General features: G+C 40.7%; 1 protein-coding gene across 4 annotated transcripts in view; it reads left to right on the forward strand.

Annotated features, from left to right (window-relative positions):
• Positions 1-6549: 6549 nt before the first annotated feature.
• ntm (neurotrimin) overlaps positions 6550-24448 on the forward strand; it is a 436848-nt gene continuing 418949 nt past the window's right edge. For 2 of the 4 annotated variants that reach the window (XM_090186152.1, XM_090186154.1), the window contains exon 1: positions 6615-6970. In XM_090186152.1, coding sequence (XP_090042278.1) covers positions 6910-6970 — 61 coding nt within the window. In that variant the 5' untranslated portion in view covers positions 6615-6909. Of the gene's footprint in view, positions 6971-24448 lie in introns of all 4 variants that reach the window. The other 2 variants (XM_090186151.1, XM_090186155.1) reach the window with 2 other exon arrangements.

The following is a 24448-nucleotide window of genomic DNA, read 5'->3' on the forward strand; positions in this document are numbered from 1 at the left end:
GGGGTTTCTCTAGGTTGGAGACATTGATGAATAAGATTAATAGAAAGTACTGTATGTTCTTAGGTGTCAAATCAAGCAGTCAACAATCTGGCCCATTACTGAGGCTACAATGTTAGCAGACATCAATCAAATTCAATCACATTTATTCCTAAAGCCCTTTTAAATCAGCAAATGTTACAAAGTGCTGTACAGAAACCCAGCCTAAAACCCCAAACAGCAAGCATATCTCATCATACAATTACATTAACCCCGAGCCACGTCCTTCAGTACCTAATCAAGTGACAACACAGTTAATGCATTGTACATTACTTGACCTGTATGCAGAATGACTGTGACTCTTTTCCACTGATGTAAAATACCTATAACATAGCAGATCAGTGGCTCCACTACACTATTCAGATAACCTATAGTGCCATAAATTGTGGTCCCACTTATACTGTAACATGTGTAAATATTTGTATGAACATAACAAGATTCAACAATTGAGACATAAACTGAACAGGTTCAACAGACATGCGACTAACATAAATAGAATAATGTGTCCCTGAACAAAGGGGGAGTCAAAATCAAAAGTAACAGTCAGTATCTGGTGTGGCCACCAGCTGCATTAAGTACTGCAGTGCATCTACTCCTCATGGACTGCACCAGATTTGCCAGTTCTTGCTGTGAGATGTTACCCCACTCTTCCACCAAGGCACCTGCAAGTTCCCGGACATTTCTGGGGGGAATGGCCCTAGCCCTCACCCTCCGATCCAACAGGTCCCAGACGTGCTCAATGGGATTGAGATCCGGGCTCTTCGCTGGCCATGGCAGAACACTGACATTCCTGTCTTGCAGGAAATCACGAACAGAACGAGCAGTATGGCTGGTGGCATTGTCATGCTGGAGGATCATATCAGGATGTGCCTGCAGGAGGAGGAAGTCTTCCCTGTAACGCACAACGTTGAAATTGCCTGCCCCAGACCATGACGGACATTCCACCTCCAAATCCAAATCCCGCTCCAGAGTACAGGCCTCGGTGTAATGTTCATTCCTTCGACAATAAACACGAATCCGACCATCACCCCTGGTGAGACAAAACCGCAACTCGTCAGTGAAAAGCACTTTTTGCCAGTCCTGTCTGGTCCAGCGACTGTGGGTTTGTGCCCATAGGTGACGTTGTTGCCGGTGATGTCTGGTGAGGACCTGCCTCTCTCAGCCTATTGCAGACAGTCTGAGCATTGATAGAGGGATTGTGCGTTCCTGGTGTAACTCGGGCAGTTGTTGTTACCATCCTGTACCTGTCCTGCAGGTGTGATGTTTGGATGTACTGATCCTGTGCAGGTTTTGTTACACGTGGTCTGCCACTGCGAGGATGATCAGCTGTCCGTCCTGTCTCCTTGTAGCTCTGTCTTAGGCGTCTCACAGTACGGACATTGCAATTTATTGCCCTGGCCACATCTGCAGTCCTCATGCCTCCTTGCAGCATGCCTAAGGCACATTCACGCAGATGAACAGAGACCCTGGGCATATTTTTTGTGTGTGTTTTTCAGAGTCAGTATAAAAGACTCTTTAGTGTCCTAAGTTTTCGTAACTGTGACCTTAATTGCCTACCGTCTGTAAGCTGTTAGTGTCTTAACGACCGTTCCACAGGTGCATGTTCATTAATTATTTATGGTTCATTGAACAAGCATGGGAAACAGTGTTTAAACCCTTTAAAATTAAGATTGGTGAAGTTATTTGGATTTTTACGATTTATCTTTGAAAGACAGGGTGCTGAAAAAGGGACGTTTCTTTTTTTGCTGAATTTAGTTCTAATGAGGACTCAGGTACACAGCAGGCGGAAGGCAGCACTGTGTGCTAGCTAGCACATGGTGTCACCCATGCCTGCTGTGTACCGAAGTAAGTAGCTGTAGACAGTGTCCTCACCCCCGCCTGTCTGGCACGGTTTTCTCTAGTACGCAGCAGGCGGAAAGAGGGTGCGACATCGTGTGCTAGCAAACTAGTTAGCTAGCACACGGTGTTGCCCCAGCCTCCCGCCTGCTGTGCTAGTGGGAGGCTGGGACGACCGGTAGACTGTGTCCTTCGCCCCCGCCTGTCATGCACTCTTTTCCCGCAGTTCTGTAGTTCTGACGGTGAGGGCAGGTGCTCAGCAGGCAGGAACGAATGGTGTCTGCCCGCCTCTCGATAGCTAGCAAGGAGGACTCCGGTACACAGCATGCGGGAAGAGGGAGGTGGTGGCAAAAAACTAAAATAATACTTTTATTTCCCTTTTGACCCACATTCAAAAGTGTCACACAAACATAATCATTGTGTGATCGGCTTCTCAATTCCTTCTACAATTCCATAACCCTCTCATCCCAGTACAGTCCCATGTTCCCCACTCTCTCATTTTCCACTCTCCTCCTGGAGGCTGCCGGGAAATCCCAATGTAGTTTCCAAGTGAAAGAGAACTGACACTGAAATGTAGATGTGAATTAAGAAGAGTTTGGGTACTTTTTTATGCACTACAACGGTGCTCAGGATGAATGAGAATATAAGGAAATTCCTGGTATTAAATATGAGGTTTTTCTCCCCGCAAGTCCCCAGAGTGGTGCCCCCTGGCATATTAATCTCTCTCTGTGTACAAGATCACCCAACTCCTCTTCTGGTAGGCTTATAAATCTTCTCACTTCACTGTTTCCTGAATGGTGTTTGTATATGCTATCCATGTAATGCACTGGATTTTATTCTGAGAGTGCATTGCAAATTTCTTGACACGGTTTTCCCATTTGTGCGGATATATGCAAATTATTCTGTGGAGGAATATATCTGCTTTTTTTTGGATGCCCATACTCGTAACTTAATAGGGAAAGTGGAGGTATACCACTTTTTCTTCTTTGCTTCAGACGCATAAGATAATATATCAGAATTTGACTGTCCCATCGCAGATGGGGGGACAAGGTGAGGTATGTAATGCAAACTGGTGGAAGACAACATATCCATGAGGGACTGGGTGGTGTAGTTGCCTGCCTGCCTGCCTGCCTGTCTCCTTGTATTCCTCTCCTCATACAGTATTTGGGCGAGTGGTGGGGCTCAAGCCAGTGGAGGTAGAAATGAAATGAATGGATCATTGAGCCAAGAGGTGACTCTTGGGGCACGCTGCAGCCTCATTCTGCCACCGTCCTAGTTAACCTCCAAATCTGACTCACATTCCACCTGCAGTAGTAGAGATTGGAGCGCTCTTCTTAGCTCATTTACTCTGAGTCTGTCTATTTCGTTTACATGGCACAGGGCCTTCACTGTTCTATCTCGGCTGCCCTAGACGTTTCTGCCTGTTACCAAGCTCTTCGGGCTGGCAGATTATTTGTGTCTGTAAATGTAAACAAATATAATAATAATCTATATGGCCTGCCTTGACGTGTGGCACATAATGCCATGCCTATTGGGATTTGGCTTCAGATTTTGACAATTGATCTTTGGAATTTCATTGACAATTGGATTTGACTGCAGTTGCACTTCGCTGAACCTGACTGGAGTTGCACATGGCTGAGCTGGTTAATGATTTTTCCCGTTGGCATTAAAAACACATTTACTTCTGAGGCTCCCCTTTTGTTGAGGCTTAGACGTACAGGCAAGAAAATAAAATGTGTACAAGCATGGTCTGACAGACATTTATTTTTTCTTTGCTAGCCCAAAAATGCTAATTTCCCTTTGTGCCCTGTAACCTTCTCTTAGTCCCTCAGGGCAGCCTGGCCTTAGAGCCAATACGAAACATACTTTATGTTTTTCAGAGCACTTTCATGAAGTTAGATACCTACAAATGGTCTAATTACTTTAGACAGAAACAAATGTAGGAAGTTGGTCAAGGAGGATGGGTGGGCTTAATCCGCGATGGGTGGGCTTAATCAGCACTCCAAAGGTTGTGTGTTCGAGTCATGTTGGGGACAACTGTAGCATTTTAGCTAACCCTTCCCGAACCTTAAAATTCACCTAACCTTTTACGTAAATAATCCTAACCTTTGTCGTTAGTTCTCAATGTAAATTCTCCCTGTAATTCTCCTTTGTTGTTACCAAGCAACAAACAGCCTCGTCTCATCCAATTCGTATGCTATTGTACAACCACGTATGACATGTAATACTATAAGTCCTCCAAGGTATGTGATATGTGAATTTACATAATCCAATTCATATGATATTCTACGACCACTATTCCAATCATAATGTAACTTAATGTAACGTATCATATCATACTAAATAGAGTGTCAGAGTTTTACATGCAGAATAATACTAATCGCCCTGAGACAACGTTGATCAGGGACATCCCATGTAATGCTGGTACCTCCACTTTTTCTATACCTAGAAAAATAGTGTAGGGAAATGGCACAGTTTTCAAAGCAAAATATCATTATGTGCATTAGCAATGCAGTTGATGGCCTCTTGAGCCAGCTGTTTGGTCATCAGAGTGGGGGAAACGGACTGTCAAGTTGTGAACATGGAATTATTTTCATGGCTTTTCACAGAAAATGGGCTCATTTAGGATAATTATGTGTTCTGAGTCGGATTTGCTGAGTAGTGCTGATTTAATGCGTTACGTAATGTTGTGTTACATTAGTCTTACACACATTCCACACACAGGGGTGTTGATGGGATTACACATCTCTTGACTGGGCAAATGTTTGATCCATGGCAAAGGAACTATACTTAATGCAATGGGGCAATTCCACGATAACAGAAGACTCAGATGTTTCACTTTAAAATGTATGTCAAACAAAAACCAATGATTGCAAAGTGGTCCCAGTGGTCCCCACACTTGGTGCACAAAAGAAAAGTGTATAGTAAGCATGTGTATGTTGACACTATAAATGTACTTGATGAAATCAATGCAGTAGCACTTTACTTTGCAATACTCTTCCCACTGGTATTACCTGTCTTTGATAACAAATTATATAAATTGTTAGCAGTGGAGGCTGCTAAGGGAAGGACAGCTCATAGTACTGGCTGGAACAGAATACATAGACTTGTATCAAACACGTGGTTTCCTCAGCAGCTTACTTTTTTTGTTACTAATTCAATTCAATTGGACACTACCAAATGGTGCCTACTGGTGCTCGTTCCAAAGAAACAAAATCATTCACGTACAATTGTTTAATTGTCATACCTTGTCATTGATGCACTGTGAAGTCTTCAGGATCAGTGGGTCCCCTGCGGGACGTTGCGCTAACGTAGGCTAATGAGATTAGTATGACGTTGTAAGTAACAAGAACATTTCCCAGGACATAGACATAGACATATCTGATATTGGCAGAAAGCTTAAATTCTTGTTAATCTAACTGCACTGTACAATTTACAGTAGCTATTACAGTGAAATAATACCATGCCATTGTTTTACGAGAGTGCACAGTTTTGAGCATGAAAAGTTATTAATAAACCAATTAGGCACATTGTGGCAGTCTTGATACAAAATGTTGAACATAAATGCAATGGTTCATTGGATCAGTCTAACGCTTTGCACATGCACTGCTGCCATCTAGTGGCCAAAATCTAAATTGCAGCTGGGCTGGAATAATACATGATGGCCTTTGTCTTGCATTTCAAAGATGATGGTACAAAAAAATACAAAAGAACGGTTGTTTTTTTCTTTGTATTATCTTTTACTGTGTTATATTCTCCTACATTCCATTCACATTTCCACAATCTTCAAAGTGTTTCCTTTCAAATGGTACCAAAAGTATGTATATCCTTGCTTCAGGGCCTAAGTTAAAGGCATTTAGATTTGGGTATGTCATTTTGGGCGAAAATTGAAAAAAGGGCCATTAGTGCAGGCCTGTGATTTTTCATTGTTCACTTTGGATGTCTGTTTATGACTGCGAAAAGAAAAGATTGCAGCATCAGTCATCCATTTACATCTTGTTTTCCACTAACACAAGTAAATTCAGGAAAAACTGTAGGGTTATAAGTAGGTCCATAATGCTGACTAAATATAAAGCATGTGTCAAACGTCTCCTCTCATGCAATTCATTTACCCGTTGAGAAGTAGAATGCAGCGTAAGGGAGAACATGGGAGCTGTCCAGCTGCTGAACGGAGGGCAGTTACACCAATTTATTTCGTCTTGTTCTGCATTCTGGCATCGCATAGACTGCTAAAGTGACAGGGCCCTTCAACATTGATTAATAGCCTACGCTTGGCGACTTATGTGACCAGTGTTTTTGTGGAAGATATGATGGTTGTTTATAACCGGAATTAGCCTACGTGGGCTGCAGTTAAGTATACTATATACTAATAGAATGAAGCCTACTTTTGCCTCGTTAAGAAAGAGAAAACGGTATCTATTTCTAAACAAGGCTAAAGTAGGCTACATTCTAAAAGTAGGCTATATAGTTAATTTTACTGCATTATATCCCCCTTTACGGACATTAAACTAGCCAACTAAAAAGTTACTTTCTAAGTCTATATTTTTTAAGACCGAATACTAGCTAGGCTATCATATCCTTAAAACGTTTTGCATAAAATACAAATCAGCCTGTCTAAACATCAGATAGGCCTACATTTCAAATGCATTGCTTGGTTTTGAATTAGGATAACGTTTTGAACACGGTCGATATCGACCAACGCACGCACGCATAAAGCAAGACGCGGGAAAGGCGCACGGATACACACTTGGTTAGTGGGAATCACAGCGGGTTCCTGGACAGAAGTGTCTTTGTAAGCCACTGGAAGCCTATCCAAGCAGCCTCATACAAATTACGACCAATACCTTGATAAAGGAGGGACTTGGTGCTGCTTGCGTTGGTGGCTGCTTTACAGTCAGATAGGGACCCGGGACGTAGCGGGAACTGCAGTCTGCTTGCTACACTTTTCCGAGGATTTGTGTTTGTAGTAGGCTATATCTGAGCGGCAACATACTCCTCTACAACTACACAGAGAAGCGATCGACCAGTCAAACAACCATGAAGAATCCTATGTTCTGGGTTTTGCTGACCGGGATGGCCATTCTTCTGATTCAACAAGGTGGGCAATTATTTATTTTTTTGCTGGGAGAAATGGCAGGTGACATAAGTGTTATAGCTATTGCATTATCATGTACATTAGGTGAGTGCGCACTTATTCTACATATGCGCGCGCTTTCTATATAGGTACTGTAGATTCCCTATTGCGTGGTGCCGAGATTTGACATCACATGCCAACAAAGTGGCAGTTAAACCAGGCGATTACTGTGAGACTCGACTGTCATGATGGTGGTGGTTGTCAAGGGATTTCGAGGTTTGCCTCACAAGTAGGCTACTTGTTTCAAGTGATTGTAAACCCAAATTTAAGGCTTCACTATGAACATGTCCCCCTCTTAACTTTTGCCTTTATTTATACCCCAGTAATTCAAAGTTTTACATTTGTAGGTTTAAAAAATATTTGTTTAGCTTTATGGTAGATTATCATATAGGCTAGCATTGCTTCTCTGATCGAGCAATTCGTGTGTGTCTCTGGCTCTTGATGCACGTTATGGCTTCCCCCGCGGAGCTTTTTGACGCATTGTAAATGTCACTCCAGACAGGAGGTTTTTGAGTAAAGTTGATTAAGAATTACTGGTCAATCCGCATCGACAACGTGTTCAGGTCATCGAAGTTAAACCGTGTTAACCCTCACAGGTAACTAAATTGATTGGAAATGCAACATTTGCTTTTGAGGGAGTATCCTAGCCTACTAGATTCGTGACATGCTTCTAATGGTTCCTCTGTAGTCTTAAGTGTTGTGGGCAGCTTCACTCAACGTTTTTCTATTAGCCAACAAGTTGCTTCGTCACATATTTCATAGCTTTTTTATGTTTAAATGTTTGAGTAAATATATGTTATACAGTATATGTTATACATAATTACATTTCCTGTCTTATGTATTATGGATATGTCACTGTGACATGCAGAAAAGGCATATTACCACACTGTTCATCCACTAGCCTGCATTACATTGCATATTGTAGCCCATTCTCACTTGCCTTGGCATTCTCACCATGGCACATAAGGGGGAGAGACGTAAAATGTGTAGAGGACAGGGTCATGTCCTTCATGGAAAACAGCCTTATGACAATGTCCCCCTCCAACCACTTGGCTCTGTATGTGGAGTGTTGAGTGGCAAGTGGCAATTTCCCCTCCCCTCTTTGCTCCTCCTCCCATCCCTCTTCGCTCCTCCTCCCCCCTGAGCCTCTGTCTGGCTCCGAGGCGCCTCTGGCCGAGCGTTGCCAGGATGCAACACATATTCCTGTGGCGATCCGGCCAAGACCCTCACAGGCCCTGTCTATTGTGCCCTCTGGTCCTTCCTTCCACCAGCCTGCCTCAGCCAAAGGCGAGAATTATTGGTGGTTAAATCGAAATTTGGAGCAGCAGCTGTTGTTCGACTTCCAACCGAGAGTGCAAGGGGTAAGCAGGAGGTGAAAACATTGTGAGGGGGGTAAGCAGCCCCTGTGAAAAGACATGAAGAACATTGCTGATAGGTAGAATGTCCTTTCCTTGGGACAGCAAAGCTACAGTTACTCAATAAGGAGGCCCAGGCCAAATATGGTATTTTAGAGAGCTATCCTTGTGAAAGTGACACACTGTGCTCCTCTCTTTGTACACAATGCAAATAATACCTTACAGAGCTTTTGAAAAATGAGTCAATAAGCATAACACACAACTAGAACAATATGATTGGTTAAATACAACTCATTTGCATTGAAAAGTGATATGTAAATATGATGAGGAAGAGGAACATGACTAATTCACATTAAAATGTGAGGGCATGATACTGGCCTTGTCCGAATACCCATAGTCTGCTTGAGTCCTAAATAGTAGGCCAGTTGAGTATGTGAAAAAATGTAGTTTAATAGTATGCGACATTGCAAAATGTTGCATACGTTTAAACTTCATTTTTAATGCCCAGATGTCATACTCATTTCTGCTTTGACAAAAGCTGATCAATTACATGTGGGAATGCATTACCGAAATCAACGAATAGAGGGAAACAACGCAATCAAGCATGATGCATTCTCAGTATGCAAAAAAAATTATGTTTCAGTGCTTCAGTGCTTTTTAAATAGGATAGATATATGGTCTACTACGGTATAGGTCTAATATGATTGTCTGGCTATTAACCAGTCTGAGTAGGCCTATAACTCCATTCCTATTTGGTTCAGAGTTTAGATAAATTAAATAAGCTATTATCAAGCTGGTTAATGCAGTGCATGTTTGTTGAATTTGGAAAAATCCACCCACACTCGGCCCGCCCCACCTACTCATAGGCCTTCATTTTACTAAACAGTAACTGCTAAATATACTGAACAAAAATATAAATGCAACATGTGAAGTGTTCGTCCCATGTTTCATGAGCTGAAATAAAATATCCCAGAAATGTTCCATAGGGACAAAAAGCTTCAAAAAAAAATTCTCTCAAATTTTGAGCACAAATTAGTTTACATCCCTGTTAGTGAGCATTTCTCCTTTGCCAAAATAATCCATCCATCTGACAGGTGCGGCATATCAAGAAGCTGATTAAACAGCATGATCATTACACAGGTGCAACTTGTGCTGGGGACAATAAAAGGCCACTGTAAAATGTGCAGTTTTGTCAAACAACACAATGTCACAGATGTCTAAAGTTTTGAGGGAGCGTGCAATTGGCATGCTGACTGCATAAATGAACATCAGAGCTGTTGCACGATAAGTTAATGTTAATTTCTTTATCAAAAGCTGCATCCAACATCGTTTTAGAGAATTTGGCAGTACATCCACCCAGCCATACAACTACAGACCACGTGTAACCACACCAGCCCAGGACGCCCAGGGCTTCTTCATCTGCGGGATCGTCTGAGACCAGATACCCGGACAGCTGATGAAACTGAGTGTTTCTGTCTGTAATAGAGCTATTTTGTGGGGAAAAACTCATTCTGATTGGCTGGGCCTTGCTCCACAGTGGGTGGACCAGTCTCCCATGGCTACGCCCCTGCCCAGTCATGTGAAATCCATAGATTAGGGCCTAATTCATTTATTTAAATTGACTGATTTCCTGATATGAACTGTAACCCAGTAAATTTGTTGAAATTGTTGTATGTTCCGTTTATGTTTTTGTTCAGTATAGTATGCAACAATGAGTACATAGCATCACAGATTATCCATTATATTGACCAGATACTCTAGTGGCTGCTTTATCAATGAAAATACATTTCTTCAACAATGGAAGACAGTCAGGAGGAGGCAAGATCAGGTGGGACCATTGTAGCCAATACAAGGGCAACTCCGATATAAAGTTGCCAGGATGTCAATAGTCCATTTTAAATCTGTACACTAGTAACAACATAATCATTACGAAACCTCTATTTCAACAAATAAGCCACACGTAGCGAATAAGCCATTCCATTTTTGTTAAGGAAATTCGAAACTTTCCATACAGAAACTCCTTGCTTGTTTAGCGAAAAAACAAACACCACCTACTGGAGAAGACAGATTTTAGGCCCAGCTACCCCTCTCACTTCACCTCTTCCAAGTTGAACTATTAGGGTTAGGCTAATTTAAGATTAGAAAATGTTTTAACCAAAAAGCTAAATAAAATATTTGAACATGGTATCCATAAGTTCATTTAACTTTGGGGGAGTAGATAAATGGCCTTATTGCCAAAATCCTGAAGTATCCATTTAAGTTTAAATTTTGATGCAAGAAGGTACCCTCTGATTGGGTGCGGCCTTAGTTTTCCAAAGTGACACTACCCCTGTGCTTCCCAGCACAATATGTTATTAAGCAAATTAGGTGCAGATGATGACCGTGAATAATTGACATCGGTTACCACCCAGATGTGAAATTGCCACTTTGCCCATTTTATCAAAATAACAAGAGGGCTTTCTCATTTCCTGAAGGAGAAAATTATAAATGAGGGGATGTTTAGAGGTCATTGTTATCATATTGGCTCATTTGTCACTGTTGTTTGGAACAATTTGTCACAGCATTACATACAGTATTACAGAATTACAGCACACTATTTCAACACTCATACATGTTTGTAACTTGTTGATGTATTTGTGCTCTGTACACACATTATTGTGATTTAAATCAAATCAAATGTTATTTGTCACATGCGCCGAATACAACAGGTAGACCTTACAGGGGAAATGCTCTTTACAAGCCCTTAACCAACAATGCAGTTTTAAGAAAATATCCCCCAAAAAGTAAGAGACAAGAATAACAAATCATTAAAGAGCAGCAGTAAATAACAATAGCGGGGCTATATACAGGGGTACCGGTACAGAGTCAATGTACGTAGGCACCGGTATTGAGGTAATATGTACATGTTATTAAAGTGACTATGCATAGATAATAACGAAGAGTAGCAGCTGCGTAGAAGAGGGTGGGGGGCGAACAGTCTATGACTAGGGTGGCTGGAGTCTTTGACAATATTTAGGGCCTTCCTCTGACACCCCCTGGTATAGAGGTCCTGGATGACAGGAAGCTTGACCCCTGTGATGTACTGGGCCGTACGCACTACCCTCTGTAGTGCCTTGTGGTTGGAGGCCGAGCAGTTGCCGTACCAGGCAGTGATGCAACCCGTCAGGATGCTCTCGATGGTGCAGCGGTAAAAGCTTTTGAGGATCTGAGAAACCTTTCAGTCTCCTGAGGGGGAATAGGTTTTGTCGTGCCCTCTTCACGACTGTCTTGGTGTGCTTGGACCATGTTAGTTTGTTGGTGATATGGATGCCAAGGAACATAATGGTCTCAACCTGCTCCACTACAGCCCCATCGATGAGAATTGGGGCATGCTCGGTCCTCCTTTTCCTGTAGTCCACAATCATCTCCTTTGTCTTGATCACGTTGAGGGAAAGGTTGGCGTTCTTGCACCACATGGTAAGGTCTCTGACGTTGTCGGTGATCAGGCCTACCATTGGAGTCGTGCCTGGCCATGCAGTCATGAGTGAACAGGGAGTACAGGAGAGGACTGAGCACGCACCCCTGAGGGGATCAGCGTGGCGGATGTGTTGTTACCTACCCTTACCAGCTGGGGGCGGCCCATCAGGAAGTCCAGGATCCAGTTGCAGAGGGAGGTGTTTAGTCCCAGGGTCCTTAGCTTAGTGATGAGCTTAGAGGGCACTATGTTGTTGAACGCTGAGCTCTAGTCAATTAATAGTATTCTCACATTGGTGTCCCTTTTGTCCAAGTGGGAAAGGGCAGTGTGGAGTGCAATAGAGATTGCATCATCTGTGGATCTGTTGGTGCGGTATGCAAACTGGAGTGGTCTAGGTTTTCTGGGATAATGGTGTTGATGTGAGTCATGACCAGCCTTTCAAAACATTTCATGGCTATAGACGTGAGTGCTATGGGTCGGTAGTCATTTAGGCAGGTTACCTAAGTGTTCTTGGGCACAGGGACTATGGTGGTCTGCTTGAAACGTTGGTATTACAGACTCAGACAGTGAGAGGTTGAAAATGTCAGTGAAGACACTTGCCAGTTGGTCAGCGCATGCTTGGAGTACACGTCCTGGTAATCCGTCTGGCCCAGCGGCCTTGTGAATATTGACCTGTTTAAAGGTCTTACTCACATTGGCTGTGGAGAGCGTGATCACACAGTCGTCCGGAACAGTTGATGCTCTCATGCATGTTTCAGTGTTACTTGCCTCGAAGCGAGCATATAAGTTATTTACCTCGTCTGGTAGGCTTGTGTCACTGGGCAGCTCTCGGCTGTGCTTCCAATCATACACTGAGTGTACAAAACATTAGGAAAACCGTCCTAATATTGAGTTGCACCGCCTTTTGCCCTTAGAACAGCCTCAATCCATTGGGCATGGACAAGGTATTCAAAGCATTCCACAGGGATGCTGGCCCATGTTGACTCTAATGCTTCCCACAGTTGTGTCAAGTTGGCTAGATGTCCTTCGGGTGGTGGACCAGTTGAGCATGAAAAACTCAGCAGCATTGCAGTTCTTGACACAAACCTGAGCACCTGACACCTACTACCATACCCAATTCAAAGGCACTTAAATTGTTTGTCTTGCCCATTCACCCTCTAAATGGCACACATACACAATCCATGTGTCAATTGTCTCAAGGCTTAAAAATCCTATGTTAACCTGTCTCCTCACCTTCATCTACACTGATTAAAGTGGATTTAACAACTGACATCAATAAGGGATCATGGCTTTCACCTGGTCAGTCTATGTCATGGAAAGATATTGTGTTCCTAATGTTTTGTACACTCAGTGTATATAAGATTGAGTGTCTATTGAATCAGGTATTTAACAGAGGTGGTTTGTAAACCCTGTTTGCGTGATGAGTAACCTTGTCTGAGACATGACTTGTGTTAGCTCCCTGAATGAATGCTTTAGCTCAGTGGACTAACACAGTCTTGTGGCACGCAGGAGACAAACCCTAATTGGTCTCAAATAGAATCGGATAATTGCCAGGAAAATTATTCATAATGGTTAGGTCTACCCTTTGGCATGACATTGACAATGCTATTGACTGCCATACCCAAGCGATTGAGAAGATACTATTTTCTCAGCAAAATAACCCTACATTTACTCACTATTCAAATGAGATGTCGGTATTTGATCAGTAAATAGCTCAGAAATACAATGCGTAAAGATTCAAAATATTTGCTTCTTGCAGCTCATCCAAACTAAAGACATTTCATTTATTAACAAACCCTTTTGCCTCAAATCCATATTCATTTATAGTGTGCGCAAATGCATTCTAAGGCCTTTGAATGTGTCTTCCTGGGAATAATAACAATATCCTCGATGTAGTTGGCTCTAACAGAAGAGGCTTTCTTTTCCTCACAAACTTAGCCAAGTTCCAGTGGAGTGGTCACGTGGCGTGTTGTACGGTTTAGTAAAGCAGGAAGAGTGATTAATAATCTGTGCAGAGGCCGACTTCAGAGCAAGCCATTCATGGGTTGTCATGTCAAAGGAATGCTGCTGCCTTCATCGCTCGCTGCTAGCGCTCCACCATAGAATTGGCTCTATGTAAGCAGCATTGCAAACAGAGACATTGGAAATACTTCTGTATACATGTTCCTTTGGGAGAGTCTGCCAGAAGCTGTTTACAGGGTGGCACAGAATCTTCAAAGCCCAAAAGTCGGCCACATTTCTGACTTTTGTCACAAAGACAGCATCTCTTTCAATAAGGTTGAGGATTCAAGCTTTGAAGGAAATGTCGATACACTTTGATTCCAAGATGTTAGTTGTGTTTTGTGTCCTCATTATTTCTAGTCATGTTGCATGAAACTGACAGTCAAAATAATGGATTTTAGACAGTCCTCTCCAGATTTTTTTCTCATTTGTCGTGATGCTGCATTCTTATCTTCCTAGCTTGTTATCAATTCAAACATTGAATGAAGTTGAGTCTACCATACAGGATACATACCAACGTTAGGTGAGGATGCCATTTCACGGGAGACTGCTATTCTAGAATTAGAATTTTTCTCGAAATGATCTGCAAGCCAATAGTCTGTGTTATTATATATGCACTGCGTTAATGTTGGGCAATATTTGGGAATAGCTCTTCTATGATATGCTACTCCAAATATCATGATATCTGATATAATCGTTTTGTGCCGTTAATAACTAAATCACTCCTGACTGTGCAATTTTTGTGCTTATTTACGATATATTCACATTTTCGATAAATTATTTTTGTATGGTGAAAAAATATGGCTTAGTTAATATGTTTAGACTTCATTTTAAACTTATTGAACTGAACAATTGCACAGTTTTGATTTGCAAAGTTCAAATAGAGTATAGTCTTGCACAAAATATCATCTTGCACTTTCACAGTATATCAGTCGCTGCCCGCACCCGCCCGCCCGTCTAGCATCACTACTCTGGACGGACTTAGAATATGTGGACAACTACAAATACCTAGGTGTCTGGTTAGACTATAAACTCTCCTTCCAGACTCACGTTAAGCATCTCCAATTCAAAAATAAATCTAGAATCGGCTTTCTATTTCGCAACAAAGCATCATCAATGTTAAATATCACAATATTCGATTTAATTATATTTCGGCCCAACCCTGCACTGCATAGCATGATGACCCATTTTTTGGGTGCATTGGAATAGTCAAAAATGGCTTCCTTTTCTTATCCCCTGTCCTTCATCTGCACTGATCTGAAATCAGGGCATAGGTCAAAGCAATAGGGTGGATGCCCATATTGAGCATTTGTTTTAATCTGTCCAGGTCTTTCAGATCAGTTTAGATGAAAGGGAGGAGATGAAGGGAGGATGCTCGGATGTCTCCTCGGTCCTCATTCACCTTGACAGTTGGGTGTCTTCACTCAATACTTTGCTCTGTCAGCCGAACAGCCCTAACTGTGGGAAAGTGCCTCTGCATTTGGATCTGGCCAAGTGAAGCGGAACTGTGGTGGCTAGTGGCTAGTGTTGTGGACCAGATGGCGGAGTTAGCCGTTTGCTACCTCATGGTCAGTGCAGTTAATCCCTATGTCTGTGATTACTGGGGGCCTTCCCAGCGCTGGTCCATTTGAGGTTAGGTGCAGGGAATTGGGATAGCGCTGACTTTTAATTTATTATTATCACTTATTGTGCTTGAAACCTCTTGGCAATCTGTGAGTGTCATTAGGAGGCTTTAAGAAATGTTGGGCCATTTACTTCAACCACCTTGGAAAAGTGATGTTTGCAAAGTTGTGAAATGATGACACTGATGCAAAACTTGAGAATGTGTCCTTTTTGGCAATCATCATTGCCATCTGTGCAGTGGCGATTTTAGCATGTAAATCTTGGTGGGGCAAAACAAATTATTGTGGGATGCATGCCAGAAAAGCCACAACCCAAAACTTAAAATCCATGAATTGCACTATAACGGTGACAAACGTTACCCACAAACTATTAGGGCCTACATAAAGCTGTCCCAGCAGCGGAGTCCCAACAGCAGTTCCAACACCTTACCACTGCTACATTTGGCTATCAGCAGAGCCTTGTCTGGAAGCGAAACAGTTCATTCAGCCTCATTTACTGCCTTTACAAAAAACATAGCTGATATGACTGACATGCTTAAACAAATGTGGTTTCTACTGACAATTGAGATGTACAAACTATGGCATAAGGGGACGACAAGCGGATAAGAGGTAATCCTTAATTTCTATTAAGACATGAATGAGCGAGCGACGACGGATGTAGTCAATATAACTATTTGTTCAGCACTTTTGAAATGTACAGCGACAGAATTCAGAACATGGGCCATTCTTACAGTATTCTCCCTGTACACCAAGTCAGAACCGTAGGATAAATAAAAGGGGCATATGAGCAGACAATGAAAGCTCTTACAATATTCAATGATTACATTTCTCTGTAACAGGTTATAGGCTACATGTGCACCACCAAGTTAGAACAGTAGGCGAAATCAAGAGGTGAAAATATACCAAATTATTAGGGTGAGGCACATTGAATGCCGTTTGGGTCACTATTCGAAATGTTAAATAAGCTTTAATCTGACTCGGCAAATAACACAATTCCATTATAGAATGTTGCGTGTGCTGAATTTGCAAGTGCAAGCCAAGCGCCATCACTGCTATCAGTAGCATTGTCAAAGCTGTACAAAAAAGTCTACAAAGATGGCACACACCAGCCACAAACGATGTGTTTACAATACCGCGTTGGTGAAAATAGACCAAGTTATTAGGATGAGGCACTTGGGCTACTAACAGCTTACTACACAACATACACTTAGTATTACTTTCGTAGCTATGGTATACATATCTCCCTTGTATATTACATCATTTATGCAGCAGCATAACGTTACAAAACATTTTTGGACTCACCTTGTGATGTGCTCACTTAAACAAGAAAGTGGCAGGGTGGTCTTTTGTGGGCTAATTTTCGCATCAAACTTTGTCACCAAAGTCTGGCGATCTCTGGATTTATGGTGGAAACTCGGAAAAAACATCACAACCACTCCACTGAATAGCAGGCTAGTGGTTGCTTTGCAATGCTTGCAGTTAGCCACTGATTCCTTCCAAACTACTCATTGTTGAATTTGCGATTTCCAACTTGTTGTGTAATGTTTATGTCCAATGACCGATGAGCACCGATACGTTTTATCTATAATTATTCTTCATTATTTCGCTTCATATGACAAGGATTTGCCAGTAGATTGTCAACTTGATTCATGACAATGACTGCTAGCTAAGATTTTGAAAGTAAGATATTGGTTGACATGATCAGTCCAATCAAAGCTACTCTACATATAACGTGTTTTCACGTAATTTTATCAGTGGCCAATGACTTTGAGCCTTCTTGGAAGGGCTCTTCTAATGTAACTCTATGGCAAACCCTAGGGGCTTAAATGTTCGATGTCTACTCTTACTGAGGACTTAGACTTGGCCTGTAATGTAGTGGTCCCATGAGTGACAGAACACTGAGCCAATCACGGCGCAATGCTCCTGCAAAATAGGCCCCCCCCCCAAAAAACCGATTTGATATATTTTATAGATGCTAAAAATGTGAATGACGGGTCGCCACTGCAACTATTGCAGTTTGGTTTACACATTGATATTGCAATTAATTTGTCATTGTCCAAATAATAAACCTGAAGCTGACAGAACATTTTTTGTAAATGTATGGGTCCAGTTATGTTAGTCTTGGTAATGTATTTCTGACCTGTCAGGACAATCAACATATTGTTTTACAACCTTGAGACTTAGTTTACAGTATGTGATGTTGACTGATATGGATCTACTGCATAATGCATAATGTGAGTTTATTGCTGAATAGAAATTTAGGAAGTTTAGACTGTGTGTGTTCGCGTGTGTGTACGTGTGTGTGCACGTGTGAATACATATTTGTGTGTGGAGGGGTTGGCATCATGAAATGCTATTGATGTCACCAGGCAGGCCAAAACTCCATCCGACCAAAACAGGCTGAAATTTAAGGCAGTTTCTTCAAAACAGCTCTTACACTAAAAGGGCATTATTATAATTTTCACAATGTCATAGTGTGGAAATATATATATATATAAAAAACACAGGGAAATCACGTTTTTTACTGCACTGGGTCTTTAAAGGTGCTACACATGGTTCTTTAAATAATTTTAGCATTGTAATTTCAGAAAATGTTCATTATATATCTGCAGTAATAGTGGAATAATGGTGTTTCACAGTATTAATCACCCACCAGTCTTGTGATTGGCTGTGATATTTGTCTAACAGCTTTTGATGAAGAACAGCAACAGATGCCGCACAATCAATAGGTGAATATCATAGCCAATCACAACACTGTGAAACATTATCATCCCACTATTAGCTCCAGATATAATATGGACATTTTTTAAAATTAGAATCCCAAAATTTGAAAATCATCTATGTGTAACAGATTTAAAAGTAATATACATTCATAGACGATCCTCAATAACATTTAGAAACATGATTAGGTTATATGTGGGGAGCCTTATATGAATGTGCTGTTGATCTGTATTGGTTGCCTCAGCAGGCATCTCTGCGCTCTCCTTAACCTGTCTGGGAACGGGGTTCCGCGCCAACAGCCAATGAAATTGCAGGGCGCCAAATACAAATAAACCGAAAGCTCATAAATCAAATTTCTCAAGTATTAGGCACCATTTTAAAGATACAATTCACCACCAAGTCACAGAAAAAAACCCAGCCATTTTTCCAGCCAAAGAGAGGAGTCAAAAAGCACAAAGAGATAAAATTAATCACTAACCTTTGATGATATTCATCAGATGACACTCATAGGACTTCATGTTACACAATACATGTATGTTTTGTTCGATAAAGTGCATATTTATATCCAAAAATCAAATTTTACATTGGTGTGTTATGTTTAGTAGTTCCAAAACATGCGGTGATTTTGCAGAGAGCCACATCAATTCACAGAAATACTCATTATAAATGTTGATGAAAATTCAAGTGTTATGCATGGAACTTTAGATAAACTTCTCCTTAATGCAACCGATGTGTCAGATTTCAAAAAAACTTTACGGAAAAAGCATAATCTGAGTACGGCGCTCAGAGCCCAAAACAGCCATACAGATATCCGCCATGTTGCGCAGTCAACATTAGTCAGAAATAGCATTATAAAATTAACTTACCTTTGATGATCTTCATCAGAATGCACTCCCATGAATCCCAGTTCCACAAGAAATGTTTGATTTGTTCGATAAAGTTCGTCATTTATGTCCGTATACCTCCTTTTGTTAGGGCATTTGGTAAACAAATCGAAACGTGCGTGCGAGTCCAGCGGAAAGGTTGGACGAAAATTCCAAAAAGTTATATTACAGGTCGTAGAAACATATCAAACTATATATAGAATCAATCTTTAGGATGTTTTATCATAAATGTTCAATAATGTTCCAACCGGAGAATTCCATTGTCTGTAGAAAAGCAATGGAACGAGAGCTACCTCTCATGTGAATGCGCATGACTGAGATCGAGGCTGCTGGCAGACCTCTGACTCTTTCCCCTCTCATTCAGCCCCCCTTCATAGTAGAAGCCTCAAACAAGTTTCTAAAGACGGTTGACATCTAATGGAAGCCTTAGGAAGTGCAACATAACCAATATCCCACTGTAACTTCAATAGGCGCTGAGTTTAAAAACGACAAACCTCAAATTTCCCACTTCCTGTTTGGATTTTCTCTCAGGTTTTTGCCTGCCATATGAGTTATGTTATACTCACAGACATCATTCAAACAGTTTTAGAAACGTCATAGTGTTTTATATCCAATACTAATAATAATATTCATATATTAGCATCTGGGACTGAGTAGGAGGCAGTTTACTCTGGGCACGCTTTTCATCCAAAAGTGAAAATGCTGCCCCCTAGTCCAAAGAAGTTTTAAGCTCACACTGTGATCTTATGTTGTCAGCTGATGACTATTGTTTGAATTAAATGGGTTTTATGTTCACTGGAAGGGGGATATTGTATTGGGAGGTAGTCTAGCGGTTAAGAGCATTAGGCCAGTAACCGAAAGGTCACTGGTTGGAATCCCTGAGCTGACTAGGTGAAAAATATGTTGGTGTGCCCTTGAGCAAGGCACGTAACCCTAATTGCTCCTCTAAATCACTCTGGACAAGAGCGTCTGCTAAATGATGTAAATGTAATAAGGTGGTTGCGTGATCTCTTGATATGAATAGGCAATTGTCAGAGGTGGCCACACTCAATAATCAGCTCTATTTAATGGTGGGCCTCCTGTGGTAAAAGGATCATTGTGGGTGCTCAGTTAATATAGATTGGCTTGTTGTCTATGGTTTCACATTAGTGAGATTGAACTAATCTGTATTCAGTCCTTGGAAGTCTTTCTCAAACTTCTGTTTTATTTGTCATTTTGTAATACTGTATCTCTATAGAACTACTAGGCCTAATACTGAAACATATATATATATATATATATATATATATATATATATATATATATATATATATATATATATATATATATATATATATATATACATACATATATATATATATATATGTATATACATATATATATACACATATATATATATATATATACATATATATATATATATATATATGTATATATATATATATATACACATATATATATATATATATATATATATATATATATATATATATATATATATATATATATATATATAATATAATAATCATAATAATAATATATATATGATATATATATAATTTGTAAGTGTGTATATTGAAAACAAACTAACAATTAAAGTTTAATGTGGATGTTGACTCAGCATCTCATTTGCATCAGAACTTCTACACAGACCTCTTTGCGTGACTTCAGACTTTGAAATGCTCATTGAATTTCATGGAAGCTTATGAGGGCCCTCGTAATTAATGTTCAACGCTTGAGTGGCAATCTTAATGGCCTTTTGAGGTCAATATAAAAATGAATGTTTCTCATTAATCACAATCCCATTGTTGTGCTTTCTCCAAAATCGTTTTCTTAGGTAAGTTAAACACATCATTCAAATAGGCCACAAAGAAATCACTGTGCATTGTGCAATCTGAAATGTACAAAGCTTAGTTTTTTTTTAACAGGTCTCATTTTGAGAAAGTGAAAGAGAATTAGAAAAATAATTGTTTTCATTAAAAGGCTTAGGTTGATTTTCATATGCAAATGTCTTTTAATGATCAGCACTCACCAAAAGGGCTGGCAACACGTTTCAGTTTTGCCGACTGAAGCCGCTGGGATGTCAGCCATCCCAAGTGAGGGGGCAATTAAAGCCGTTACACCAGTTGCCACTTATTTCCCCCCTCTGCCATTATAGTGAAGATACTACAGCAGTCCTGACTCTAATTCTGGAGGTTTTATGAGCAAAATGCTTTCTTCTACGACAACAGATGCGTGTCTGAAAACACAACGTGAACGACAGCCCAAACTGAAGATGAGTGCCGTTAAAGATCCCTCTGGGTTTTTACACTTGATTATCCAGGGTAATTGCAGAAAATGTGCCAGTCAGTCAATCAGTTCACAATACACAGGGATGGATTTGAATGGACTTGACATGTTTCTCTGGCCTTCAGACAGAGTCAGTGGTAGGATAAGTAGTTATCAGTCAAGTTAAGCAATTGCAGTTGGTCATTCTGCAGGCTACTCATACACCAAAGGGCTTTCAGTCAGGAGGCTAAATTTGATACAATCCCATGCAAGATCCTTGACTAACCATTTAACAAATGTAAGGTCACAGTTGAACAATGAATGGCCTTTTGTGTTTTTATAAAAATATGTTTTCGTGATTTGATGTTCTGAACATATTGTTCACCATATACAGTATACAGTATGTCTGATGCAGAGGGAGAGCCATGATAATTAGAGTCATGAAAATAAAAGTGCTGAAAACAAATTGGCTTCCTATTTAAAAATAAGATCTAGAACAAGCTATGAAGAAACAATACTGGAGTTTTAGTGCAGGTACAACCAACTAACACAATAATAATATTGCGATATTGTCAAAACAATACGATATATCGTCAAAAATAATATCCCGATATGTAACTGTATCGATTATTTTCCCTCATAGCTACATATGCCCACACATAACACATGACATGCGCACGCATACATGCATACTGAGGCCACAAACACACACACACAAACACACACACTTTCACACTAACCACATACAGTGAAATAGTGTCTATTATCTATCCTGTTGCCTAGTCCCTTTACTCCTACCTACAGTATATGTACATAGCTACCTCAATTACCTCTTACATCAATTAGGTACTTGTACTCCCTGTAGATAGCCATGTTATTTTTACTCGTTATTGGTATATGTTATTCAGTGTATTTATTCCTGGTGTCACTATTTCTATTTTTATTTGAACTTTATCTTTATCTCTGCACTGTTGAAAAGGACCCATAAGTAAGTATTTCACTGTTAGTCTACACCTCTTGTTTACGAACCATGTGACAAAAAAATGATAATTTGAGTCCATAATTCATATGTATAACGTTTCCCTGAGACCCTCGGTATGCTAAATATGTAATATATTCCCCCATTCCTTTTAATCACAGCAGATTGCACTTGGCCTCATACTAACTCATCTCATTAAAAGTTGACACGTAAGTGACAGATGTTTGAAACGCACTCATTTCCATGTCCCCAATGGATTCTGCAGTGGTGGTTGAACATTTTAAATTGGATTGAAAATGGATGTCAGCTTTTCACTGTCCAGGAGAGAGGATGGCAATACATAGAAAATGTGTGTTTTTTGTCTTTGTTGGGTTTTTTTTATACATGAATGTACAAATTGTATATAAGGGCTTGAGAGCACTGAGAGAGTAAGGGGAAATATGGTCTGTGTTTTTACCACAATCATCAGAAAATGGATCCTTTTCTCTGCAGGTGTTGCTGGAAAGGCTCATTCTATTCTGTGACAATTTTTTGTGACCAGGGTGTAAGTGTGTTGAATGTCTTTCATGCGAGAGACATCAAACATGCAGTCTATATAGAAGACTTGAATACGATGATAACCGGAACAATGTAAGTTGTCTTGAGTTGGAAACACCAGATTCTATTGAACTTCCATCCTCAAATGTCAGCATCCAACCTCAAAACGTCAAACCTGTTGGCGTACATGTTTAGCTTACCCATAACCCATCTGGATTTCAATCTCATCTGTACTGTATGTTATGCGTAGAATTTAAATAGAATAGGCCTACTCTGGTGCTATGACGCAATGGCGAAAATAAGATAACATGACATTGGGCGCTCTGCTACCGAACATGTCAAAGCACTTTTGATCATAAATCTCACTTCTTTATCTACTGCTTTCCTAGATTTTAATATCTCTTTACCGGTGCACAATGAGATCTGTGTAGAACAAGATGAATTGAGATGTAATAAAGATCCCAACTTTAGGTTCACTGTATAATTCCAAAGAGCTAACACGTCGCTAATAAAAGTGTCATGGTATGAACCTGTGTGCTGAGATGTGCTGGGGTTTAAAGGAAGCTACGGTTGGAAACATGAAGGACTGTCGAAACAGACTTTCACATCCAACTGCAGACTGCAGATCTTGGCGGGTAAAGTGCCGCCATCAGCAATAAATCCTCCCTTCCTGTTTTCACATCACTTTCTTGCCTCTCACCTTTTGTTACGCCGCCAGTCGCAGAGCCTAGCTTTGATAAGAGAACCACCTCTCCCATACACATGAGGAGATGACTTCTCTAAGACTCTCAGCAGACTCTTTAAGACGTTCAGAAAGTAAAGGAACTTATATTCAACCATAGGTTTTAGGGGAAAGAGGTTGGTGACATTTTAAGTGAAACACGGCAGTGTAATTACATTTGAACTTTGGACATATTGGGATGGTTATATCCTGAAGGCAAGCCAGCAGCCATGCTGAAGGGCATGCATTTGTAATGCCTTCTGGGGGAGAGAGGCTTTCAATGTTGGGTTCCTCCTTCCTCTTTTTATGGTTCCCGGGCTCCAAGGAAGTGGGAAGAGGATACACAGTCTTCTTTTTGTCTGCCCACCCAGCTCAATATTGGAGAATGACAGTGACCTGTTTGCTCGGGGATAACAGCTGTGGAGATTGCTGCTAAGGGGAGTTTATTTAGTTTATTGGCTAGTAGCTATCATAGCATCTGCTGCTTTCCTTCAATAAGTAGTCCCACGTCTCCATATCACCACTGTTAGCCAAAACCCCATTGAGACCAGACAGGCAGTCTTATCATAAATGTGTGAAATGATTTCTCAGGACGGTATGTTTTGTGTATCCACTCCCACATGGAGCAGATACACCGGGTATAGTTCATTGGTATGTACATGAAGTTGCACTAAAGTCAAGCCCACACTGGATCATCAATAGTCTGAAACCCTGTTGTGGTGGTGGTGGGGCACTGGGGTTAAAACAATATCTAAATCAGGAAATCCGGGGAGCCGAGACTGAAATGAATCACTCATCTCTCTTAGCATATTTTAATCCACTCTTCTTTGAAACCCCAACACACTGTATCTCTCTCTCCAGATGGTGCGCCTCTTAGAAGTTTTTTGCTTTGCCACTTGG

Source organism: Oncorhynchus mykiss, chromosome 10 (genome assembly GCF_057628025.1).
Source record: "Oncorhynchus mykiss isolate SJ-2025 chromosome 10, ASM5762802v1, whole genome shotgun sequence".
NCBI classification, from domain to species: Eukaryota; Metazoa; Chordata; class Actinopteri; order Salmoniformes; family Salmonidae; genus Oncorhynchus; species Oncorhynchus mykiss.